The 10926-nt window shown below is 47.9% G+C and overlaps 1 protein-coding gene across 2 annotated transcripts in view; it reads left to right on the top strand.

Moving 5' to 3' along the window:
* IL16 (interleukin 16) overlaps positions 1-9390 on the top strand; it is an 82011-nt gene extending 72621 nt beyond the window's left edge. The window contains exons 15-18 of one of the 2 annotated variants that reach the window (XM_068991142.1): positions 1697-1798; positions 5574-5832; positions 6066-6188; positions 8998-9390. In XM_068991142.1, coding sequence (XP_068847243.1) covers positions 1697-1798; positions 5574-5832; positions 6066-6188; positions 8998-9191 — 678 coding nt within the window. In that variant the 3' untranslated portion in view covers positions 9192-9390. Of the gene's footprint in view, positions 1-1696; positions 1799-5573; positions 5833-6062; positions 6189-8997 lie in introns of both variants that reach the window. The other variant, XM_068991140.1, reaches the window with a different exon arrangement.
* The last annotated feature ends 1536 nt before the right edge of the window (positions 9391-10926 follow it).

The raw sequence follows: 10926 nt of genomic DNA on the forward strand, positions 1-10926 counted from the left end.
TGTTCCTTTATGCCAGGGCACAAACTGGTAGCCTCAGAGCCTGCAGGTGTATTGTATTTGGTCTGCTTGGTGATTGCCTAAAAAGTATTATATTGTGTGTGTGTGTGTGTGGTTGCTAAGACATGTCTGACTCTTTGCGACCCCATGGTCTGTAGCCTGCCAGGCTCTCTGTCCATGGAATTCTCCTAGCAAGAATACTGGAGTGGGCAGCCATTCCCTTCTCCAGGGGATCTTCCTGACCCAGGGATCCAACCAAGTCTCCTACATTGCAGGCAGATTCTTTATCATCTGAGTCACCAGGGAAGCCCAGTATTATATTAATATTCTAAATATCATCAAACCTGAATCAAAACCTGGATTCTGGCTTCCCTCTCTCTTTTTCTTTTTAAATATTTATTTATTTGGCTGTGTCAGGTTTTAGCCGTGGCTCACAGACTCTCTAGTTGTAACTTGCAGGCTTAGTTGCCCTGTGGCTTGTGGGATCTTAGTTCCCCGACCAGGAATGGAACCCATGTTCCCTGCATTGCAAGACAGATCCTTAACCACTGGACCATTAGGGAAGTCCCCTGGCTTCTCTCTTTTTATAAAGGGCATGAATGGTCCTGGAGCACTGGCCTGCATTCCTAGGAACAGAGTGTCCTCTTGAGCCAATGTGCTCTCAGTTCTCTCTAGTTCCCCCCTCTCTCTCACATCTGCCCCTTTTGCTCTTTTAAGTAGTCTGCCTGGGCCCTGGGTGCACTTGAGTTTGAGACCCCCCACCACCATTGAGACCAGACGAGGGTCTCTGACTTTAGACACTGCAGAGGGATTGTTCTGACTCCAGGTGAGCCCAGGTCCAGGCTGGGAAGTACTCTGTGTGTGTGTGTGTGTGTGTGTGTGTGTGTGTGTGTGTTTGTGCCTGGGTGGGCATGTGTGTGTGTGTGTACGCATGTGTGTTCTAGGGTGAGAAGCCAGCTGGGTTCCTTAATGCTGCTGCTGTGCTCCACGGAGCAGCAGGTGTAAAAACAGAGCAGCCAACTCTCGCAAAACTGCACCACTCCAGCTTTGCTGACCCAGAGTTCTCCAGGCTGACCCTATCCCACACCAGATGGCAGAGCTGTGTTGTCCCAACTTTGATTTCCAGCTGACTCAGTAGCACCCAGCCCCATCTATACAGATGTGGGTGTGGATGGGTGCACAGGAGAGGAAAAGAACTCTACAGGTTGCCTTACATGCATTTTCTTTTTTCTTTTGAGCTTCCCATGACTTCCCAGAAAGTTTTCTCTTTTTAAATAATGAGATGGGTTTGATATAACTGGGAACATGGACAAGCTGCGATTTGAGAGCAGATCAGCCTGATGTTACGCTTCCCAGGTGATGCTAGTGGTAAAGCATCGGCTTGCCAGTGCCAGAGATAAAAGAGACATGGGTTCGAAATCTGGGTCAGGGAGATCCCCTGGAGTAAGAAGTGGCCACCCACTTTGGTATTCTTGCCTGGAGAATCCCATGGGCAGAGGAGCCTGGTGGGCTACAGTTCATGAGGTTGCAAAGAGTCAGACATGATTAAGCACACACATAGCCTGATGTCAGAACACTTGTTAAATCTTGATCTTCTGTAGTTTTATTAAACTTGAACAGAGGGGAAGAAAAATACTTGCTAAATTGTTCATGCTGTTGCAATACAATGTTTTTTAATACATATATTTTCCTTCTACAGCAATTAGACAGCATCCATGTCACCATCTTGCACAAGGAGGAAGGGGCTGGCCTTGGGTTCAGCTTGGCAGGAGGAGCAGATCTAGAAAACAAGGTGATCACGGTGAGTGGCCCAGTCATGGGGTTCATCAGAGCCAGAGGCAATGACCCTTGGAGGGGGAAGCGCTTATCAGGAGGGGGAATCAGAGGAATGCATAACTCCAGGCCCTGGGAGGTTACTGCAGGAGTTTAAGATACTTAGAGAAGCATAGATACTTAACCACTGGACCACGAGGGAAGTCCCATGATCCTTAACTTTAAAAAGGTCTCTGTACACAAAACAACTTTAATTTACCCAAAAAAATCTGAATCACTCATGGAACTTTAAAAAATATTACAGACATCTCAGCCTCACCCCAGAGCTGTTTTATCAGAATTCCTTGAAGTCAAAGCCTTAATGCCTCCGTTTTTGAAGGTCCTGGGGAAACGTTTAAAAAATTCCAACACAGTAAATGTCACTGCATTGAAGTGAAGTGAAGTAAAGTGAAGGTTGCTCAATCGTGTCTGACTCTTTGCAACCCCATGGACTATACAGTCCACGGAATTCTCCAGGCCAGAATACTGGAGTGGGTAGCCTTTCCCTTCTCCAGGGGATCTTCCCAACCCAGGAATAGAACCCAGCTCTCCCACATTGCAGGCAGATTCTTTACCAGCTGAGCCACCAGGGAAGCCCAAGAATACTAGAGTGGATAGCCTATCCCTTCTCCAGGGGATCTTCCCAACCCAGGAATCAAACCGGGGTCTCCTGCATTGCAGGCGGATTCTTTACCAACTGAACTATCAGGTTAATTGAATGTTATGGGAATTTCATCTCAACAACAATAAAACAGGAAGAAAATTAAAAACAAATTTTTCAGTGTCATGTCTCTTTTGGAAATAGAGATAATAACCTATTAGCCATCTACATTTAAAAATGTTTTTTAACTTTATAAGCCACTGGGCTTCCCTGGTGGCTCAGACAGTAAAGAATATGCCTGCAATGCAGGAGACCTGCCCAGGTTTGATCCCTGGGTCAGGAAGATTCCCTGGAGTAGGAAATGGCAACCCACTCCAGTATTCTTGCCTGGAGAATCCCATAGGCAGAGAAGCCTGGAAATCTACAGTCCATAGGGCCACAAAGAATCGGATACAACTGAGCAACCAACATTTTATCTTATTATTGGAGTATAATTGCTTTACGATGTTGTGTTAGTTTCTGCTATACGACAAAGCGAATCAGCTATAGGTATACGTATATGTATATATATATATGCATGTACATATATATATACATGTATACATATATGTATCCTTCTTGGATGTCCCTCCCAACTCCCCACCCCATCCCACCCATCTAGGTCATCACAGAGCACTGACCTGAGCTCCCTGTGCTTGACATATATATGCCACCAACATTTAGACAAGAATGATTTATGACCACAGGAGCCTTTGCCGAAGGCTTTTCAGGAAGGATTGAAGGCCTGGCTGTGACACATAGCACAGCACATCCAGATGGAAAGAGGTTTCACCTGGACAGAAAGAGGCCTTGGGCAGGCAGGTGTGGTATAGGAGGCTGTTTTCCAGGGTTTGCCCGCTGGGAGATGGGTGTGTTAACACGGACGGTGGTGAAGCAGATCTGACGGTTGGCGGCAGGCGGTGGGGCCCAGCTGGAAAGGTCAGGAAGCTATTTCTGTTGCTCTTCACAGAGCACAGCTCAGGATGTGCCCGAGGCTTCAGGTCTCGAGGTCCAGCCCCCTGTTCTCGCAGGACCAGCTGGTACCCAGAGTAACTTGGCACACTGCTTTCAGTCATTTCAATCAGTCGTGTGTGAGCAGCAACTTCCTTCTTTGCAAGCAAGCTCTCCACCACAAAAAAGCACATAAAACCAAAGAGGACCTATTTCTGACACTGAGCACTGGCAGATCACCATAAAGATGTTCCAGACGGCACAGTCTGCTTCCTAATTGAAGAGCAGAAAAGAGAGCTTGCCTGTGGGAACAACACTTTGGATCTGTGGGTTTGCCCTGGAGGGGGTAGTTTTCTGCACCCATTTTGGCCGCCACCCCTGACACTGCCTCAAAAGCCAGGAGCGGTACACATTGGCTGATGCTATGCCCCAAACTTCCCCTTTCTCCTTCCATGTTTGAGTGCTTCTGTTCCTTTCCAGATTCATTCAAAGAGAACTAACATTGAGTACCGTCCATTATCAAGAGCAAGCTGGGCTCCCACTGACATGTGCAACTTTTCTTCCCCATGCCTCAGGATGGGGGATTGTTGGCATGTATGCTTCATTTGTGGAGGATGGCTAGAGATGCCGAACAGATTCTGCCTCCTACTCAGGTCTTGTAATCAGAGGATCTTGACCACATCTGACCCCATAACAGAATTTTTCCAGCACTGAAACCGTTTAGAGAGACAAACAACCTTGATCAGAGGATAACAGCAAAGCAACACATAGCACAGTTTAGCGACTGCCCACTCTTGCTGCCATTCAGTCCCCCTAATTAAGCACATGAGAATCTACAGCAGTAGAAAGGCTGAGGCAGGTCTTGCCTGGGAGTCCAGTGGTTAAGACTCTGTGCCTCCATTGCAGAGGGGGTGGGTTTGATCCTGAGTCAGGGAACTAAGATCCCACATACCATAGAGCCAAAAAATAAAAAGCCCTATACACGTAAAAAAAAAAAATGTATTACAGGAAAAAAAAGAAAAAAGAAGATGATTGCAGCAAAGACATGAGATTTTTTTTTTTTTAATCCTACACGGTTTTTCAGAAAAGAAACCTAGGTGGGGATGGTCTCTTTTAACTGGAATTAAGGATCAGAATTTCTAGGGGAGGAGCTTTAAAAATATTCAGACTTCCTAGGATAGGAATTCTGCATTCTGTGAAACATGTGGCCTGAGAATTTCTCTATGAAAAACAGAATGCTTTGCTGAATCTTTTGGGGATCACTAATCTCTCAGTCGTGTCCAGCTCTTTGTGACCCCATAGACTGTAGCCTACCAGGCTCCTCCATCCATGGGATTTTCCAGGCAAGAGTACTGGAGTGGGTTGCCATTTCCTTCTCCAGAGGATCTTCCTGACCCAGGGATTGAACCCTGGTCTCCTGCATTGTAGGCAGACGCTTTACCATCTGAGCCACCAGGGAAGCCTACATTATATGGCCTGTTCTTAGAGAATTATCATGCCAGCCTGCACTGTAGAGTCTAATTTTTTTTTAACGGTAGACATTTTCAGAGCTTGTATTTTATCCAATGTTCTTAATTTTCTTAGACCTTGGAAACTTTTCTAACACAATATCTATTAATATGTGACAAAATCAGTGCTTGAAGAAAGTTTCCCTGGGAGAATGCTGATGCAGACCACAAAGGGCAAAAGAGTGTGACCGAATGTTAACTAGGATTGTAGCAATACAGTCTAGGATGTTGTGTTGGGAAGAATTTTGAGGGCCAGTCTGGCCACTTTTGTTAGTGATCTCTGCTCTGGGTAGAGAAGGGGGTGAAGCTGGCTAGCAGCCCTGAGCTAGGACACCTTTCATTTTATTTTCTTTGAAAAATCTTCTGGGCTTCCTGGTGGCTCAGTGGTAAAGAACCTGCTTGCCAATGCAGGAGACATAGGTTCGATTCCTGGGTGGGGAAGATGCACAGGAGAATGAAGTGGCAACCCATTCCAGTATTCTTGCCTGGAAAATCCCATGGACATAGGAGCCTGACAGGCTACAGTTCATGGGGGTCACAAAAGAGGTGGTCGCTTAGCAACTAAACAACAAGAACCTAGGTTTAACTGGTCGTGATCCTCCTCCAGCAAGAATCCAGATCCAATATGGTAAGTCCTGGGTCCTGACCTCCTCTGGTTTGCTCAGGTTCACAGGGTGTTCCCTAATGGGCTAGCCTCCCAGGAAGGGACCATTCAGAAGGGCAATGAGGTTCTCTCCATCAACGGCAAGTCTCTCAAAGGAGCCACGCACAATGATGCCCTGGCTATCCTCCGCCAAGCTCGGGAGCCCAGGCAAGCTGTGATCGTCACCAGGAGGCCGACTCTGGAGGCCATGACCGACCTCAACTCCTCCACTGATTCCTCAGGCTCAGCCTCTGTGGCCAGTGACGTCTCCATAGAATCTGGTAAGTTCTCCTTGCCTGGTAGAAGCCTTGTGGGCCACATCACTTTTGGATGCATGAGGCCAGTGCTGGCAGGGCCATTAAGTCATTCCTGGTCCTCAGAACACTTAGCCAGCTGGGCGATGCACACATGGGTGAATCCACACATGCACACAAGTTCCCTGGCAGCATCAGCCAGGCTCACCTGATACCCAGACGGAGAGCATCCCTAACAAACCTCTGTGTTTTCTCAGCAGCAGAGGCCACAGTCTGCACGGTGACCCTGGAAAAGACCTCTGCGGGACTGGGCTTCAGCCTGGAAGGAGGGAAGGGCTCCCTACATGGGGACAAGCCTCTGACAGTTAACAGGATCTTCAAAGGTGTGATGTGGGTCCCCCTTTCGGCTTCAGCTCTAGTTGTGGGTGTTGGACCAGGCACCCCACAGGCTTCTGAGGGCCCTACAGGGCTTATCGGTTTCCCACAACCCCAGGCCCTTTTGAGAGGCAGGCAGACCTCTTACTAACTTGACTTTGCTTTTTCTCCCTGTTCTCCTTGGCTCAGACATCCCGTAATCCCTCTATTTTGCTGGGTCCTTGTAAGTGACCCAGCCTGCTCTGGCTTCAGCCTGGCAGGGATGGGACCAAGGTTAAGTACGTGAGGCCCTGAGTGCCATTTTTTTAATTTTTAAAAATTATTTATTATTTATTTATTTTGGCTATGCTGAGTGTTTATTGCTCCTCGTGGGCTTTCTCTAGTTGAAGAGAGCAGGGGTTACTCTCTAGTTGCGATGTGCAGGCATCTCATTGCGGTGGCTTCTCTCATTGCAGAGCTGGGGCTCTAGAGCAGTCAGACTTAGTAGTTGTGGTGCACAGGCTTAATTGCCCCTTGGTATATGGAATCTTCCTGGACCAAGGATTGAACCCACGTCTCCTGCGTTAGCAAGCAGATTCTTATCCGCTGGTCCACCAGGGAAGTCCTGGGTGCAATATTGAAGGGGGTGCTGAAATATTCAGTAATCAAGATACAGACTGTTTCAATGCAATATTTTTTAAAATTGAAATTAATTTTAAAAGCCCACAGTGAACAAAACACAGAGTCTGACTTCCCAGCCTCACTCACCTCATTCTAATCCTGGACCTGTCAGCTCCTACTGTTATTCAAAATGTTGAGATTTTGTTCATCATGGACTGGGGAGCAAGCCAACCCTAGTTGGAGGTTACTTGGGTTTACCTGGGAAGATAATGAATGGCCTGCAGCTGTCACATACAATCACCCCTGATTCTTTACTGCTTCTCAAGCTGGACCCCCTGAGTCCCAGAGCCAGGAGTTGTAGACAAGGGGTCATGTGGTCTGGGATCTGGCCCAGTTCTGCTTCTTTTTTTTAAATTTTTGGCTATTCTGGGTCTTCATTGCATATGCCTGCTTTTCTCTAGTTGCGAGTGCACGGGCTTCTCATTAGAGTGGTGTCTCGTTGCAGAGCACAGGCTCCAGAACACAAAGGCTTCAGTAGTAGCAGCATGTGAGGCTCCCAAGCTCTAAAGCACAGGCTCAGTAGTTGTGGTGTATGGGCTTAGCTGCTCCACAGTATGTGGGATCTTCCTGGATCAGGGATTGAACCCATATCTCCTGCATTGACAGGTAGATTCTTTACCACTGAGCCACCAGCGAAGCCCTCCAGCTCTGCTTCTAACTGCCCAAGTGACTACTGTCTTCTGGGCCTGAGGCTCCTGATCTATAATAAGAGCTGTGGGTGTGTGACTTTGGGCTGTTAGTGTTGAGACTCAAAGGCCTTCCTAGCTCTGTCCCTGTGCCCCAGGGAGCCCCCACTGCAGACTGGTTTGTTTCTGGGAGGTCTGCTACAACTGCTGAACCACAGGGGGAGGACTGAGGCTCACACGGGAGCTTCCAAAGGATTCTGTGTTTACTCCAACTCTAGAATAGCTATATATACATTATATATATATATATAATATATATATATAATTTTATATATATAAATAGAATTGCTTTTTTTATCCTTAACCAAACCTTCACCTTATTTATTTATGGCTGCATCAGGTCTCAGTTATGGCACATGGGCTTCTCTCTAGTTGTGTCATACGGGTTTAGTTGCCCCGAGGCCTGTGGGATCTTAGGTCCCTAACCTCATTCCCTGCACTGGAAGGTGAATTCTTAATCTCTGGACCACCCAGGAAGTCCTCAGTTCTGGGAAAGATATTTTTAACTTTTTATTTTAATTTTTGACTGCACTGCACAGCATATGTGTGTGTGTGCTCAGCTGTGTCTGACTCTTGTGACCCCATGGACTATAGCCTGCCAGGTTCCTTTGTCCATGGAATTTCCCAGGTAAGGACACTGGAGTGGGTTGCTATTTCCTTGCAGAATCTTAATTACCAATCAGGGATCGAAACCACACGCCTTGCAGTGGAAGCTTGAAGTCTTAACCGCTGGATCACCAGGGAATTCCCAATATTTTTAACTTTTGAAAGTCGATTTGAGATGAGCATAGGTCTCCAAGTCACTGGACCTGGTTGGATTCTAGTGTTAGTTCTGCCACCAATGGCAGCACGACCTTGGGCAAGTCACTTCACCATCTTGGTCCCATTTGCTCACACGGGGATGAGTCTATCAGCTGCAGTGTGATGTGCGGCCAAGGGACGTGGACTCTAGAGCCACAAAATCTAGTTCAAACCTAGACCCACCACGCAGCAGCTTCGAAGCTCAGGTGAGTTTCTTGAGTCCTTGGTTTCCTCCCACATGAAAAGGGACCAGTAACAGAGCTACTGGAGTCCTAGGACTCTTGCCATAAATGCCGAGTGTTAATACAAAGCCTGTGATATATAACTGCCCAGTATATTTTAGTTTTTTTTTTTTTTTTTTTTTGAGAAATGTCTGTTTAGATGCTTGGTCTAGTTTTATTTATTTATTGGCCACACTGCACAACACGCAGGATCTTATTTCCCTACCAAGGACTGAACCTGTGCCCCCTGCACTGGAAGGTGAAGTCTTAACCACTGGACCACCAGGGAAGTCCTGGGATGCCTCACTTTAGATGGACCACTGACCTCCAGGGGGATGGGCTCCAGTTCCCTTCTGAGCTGTCCTGGCTCCTCAAGAGACCAAGGGTAGGTGGTGACTACTTGTTCCCTTGTCACCCAAGGCACCCACTGTCTCCTGTCTCAATCCCAGGGGTGGCCTCAGAACAGAGTGAAACAGTCCAGCCCGGAGATGAAATCTTACACCTGGCCGGCACCACCATGCAGGGCCTCACGCGGTTTGAAGCCTGGAACATAATCAAGGCGTTGCCTGATGGACCTGTGACGATCGTCCTCAGGAGGAAAAGCCTGCAGTCCAAGAGGACCCCAGCTGCTGGAGATCCCTAGGCCCAGCACCGGTGCGGACGCCAGAGCCTACCACATGCAGGTCCCCGAACTGCTAATTCTCAGGGTCACGGCTAACCCCACCCAATGGCGGAATGCACAGGTGTGCTTCCCAGTGGCTGCTTGCCCAGGTCTGGACCTTTTGGGACCCCACCAAGTAAGAGGGTGGTCCCAGAAGTTAGGGCACAGTCACAGTGGAGTGGCTGATACAAACGACAGACTGCATCTAGAGAGCTTAGTGATAATACTGTGGTGCTGTAAATAAAATGGATATATGATTGGATATGAAATCCATGGCTTGCTCTGCAGGTTTTCTAACCTGTCTCTGGGTGACGATCCACCCCAACCTTTGTTTTTCTCGAGTCTGCAATGCTGGCCTGCTTGGAGGGGGTTCCCTTCATCCTGCTCCACTTGACATCAGCTGGCACCAACTCACAGGCTGGAGGCTAGAACCACTGTAAGGGTCACTCACTCACACACGGGTCACTGAGGTTGGCTGCTGGCTAGGAACTCAGCTGGAGCCATTGGCCTGGACACTTGGTGGCCACATAGGTAGCCTCTCCCTATGGCCAAGACTTCCTCACAATATATGACTGGGTGTCCCCCGAGAGTGTGAGAGCCAGGTAGGAGCTTCATCCTTGATATGACCTCATCTCCAAAGTTGAAGAGCATCACTTCTCTTATGCTCCATCAGTCAGAGCTGGCCCAGACCTGCTCAGGTTTAAGGGGAGGGAAAAGGCAGCTTGGGTTATTTTTGGAAAATATGGTCTATCACATGGCGCATTTGCAAAACTCTTTTTGGTTGAGGTTGGAGAAGTGCTCCTAGCCGGGGTGGTACCCAGTGACGGAGCAAATAAACAGACATGTGAAACTCCATGTGTGCTCAGTGTGCCAACAGAATAGACCGGCCTGAGTCTGAGAGGGTGAAATATACATGGCTGCCATTTACCTCCCATGTGCCAAGCACCGTGTTGGTGTTAAGTGGACACTGTCTTCAGTAATCACAGTAATGTCTACAGAGCATGACATCATCCTGTTATATAGATGAGAACACTGAGACCCAAAGACAGTAAGAAACTTGTCCAGCTGGTAAATGATACAAAGAGTGAGTCCTTTCTTCTATGATTTGGTAGAGACCAGTAGGCCAAGATGGGGCTTCCCCGATGGTTCAGCAGGTAAAGAATCTTCCTGCAATACAGGAGACACAAGAGACTTGGGTTCGATTCCTAGTTCAACTCCCTGCAGGAGGGCATGGCAACCCACTCTAGCATTCTTGCCTAGAGAATGCCATGGACAGAGGAGCCTGGCGGGCCACAGTCCGTGGGTTCACAAAGAGTCAGACATAACTGAGCAACCAAGCACGAGCACAACAGGCCAAGATGCTTTTAAATGCAGACAGAACATTGTAGGGAAACCACCTCTGTGTGCCTGATCAAAGGGATATTTGGTTTGGTCATTACTTAGTGCCTGATTGTTGAGCTCAGGACAAGGAAATTGATTAGCAACACCTAGTATCCCCTGACCAGGGCTTCTCTGGTGGCTCAGCGGTAAAGAATCTGCCTGTAATGCAGGAGACACAGGAGACATGGGTTTGATCTCTGGGTCGGGAAGCTCCCCTGGAGAAGGAAATGGCAACCCACTCCAGTATTCTTGCCTGAGAAATCCCATGGACTTGGTAACAGCAGTATGGCCCTACCAGGGCTTGGAGGCCAAAAGACTCCTGCTCCACCTTCCATAA

The sequence above is a fragment of the Capricornis sumatraensis genome, chromosome 19 (assembly GCF_032405125.1).
Source record: "Capricornis sumatraensis isolate serow.1 chromosome 19, serow.2, whole genome shotgun sequence".
In the NCBI taxonomy this organism is placed as follows: domain Eukaryota; kingdom Metazoa; phylum Chordata; class Mammalia; order Artiodactyla; family Bovidae; genus Capricornis; species Capricornis sumatraensis.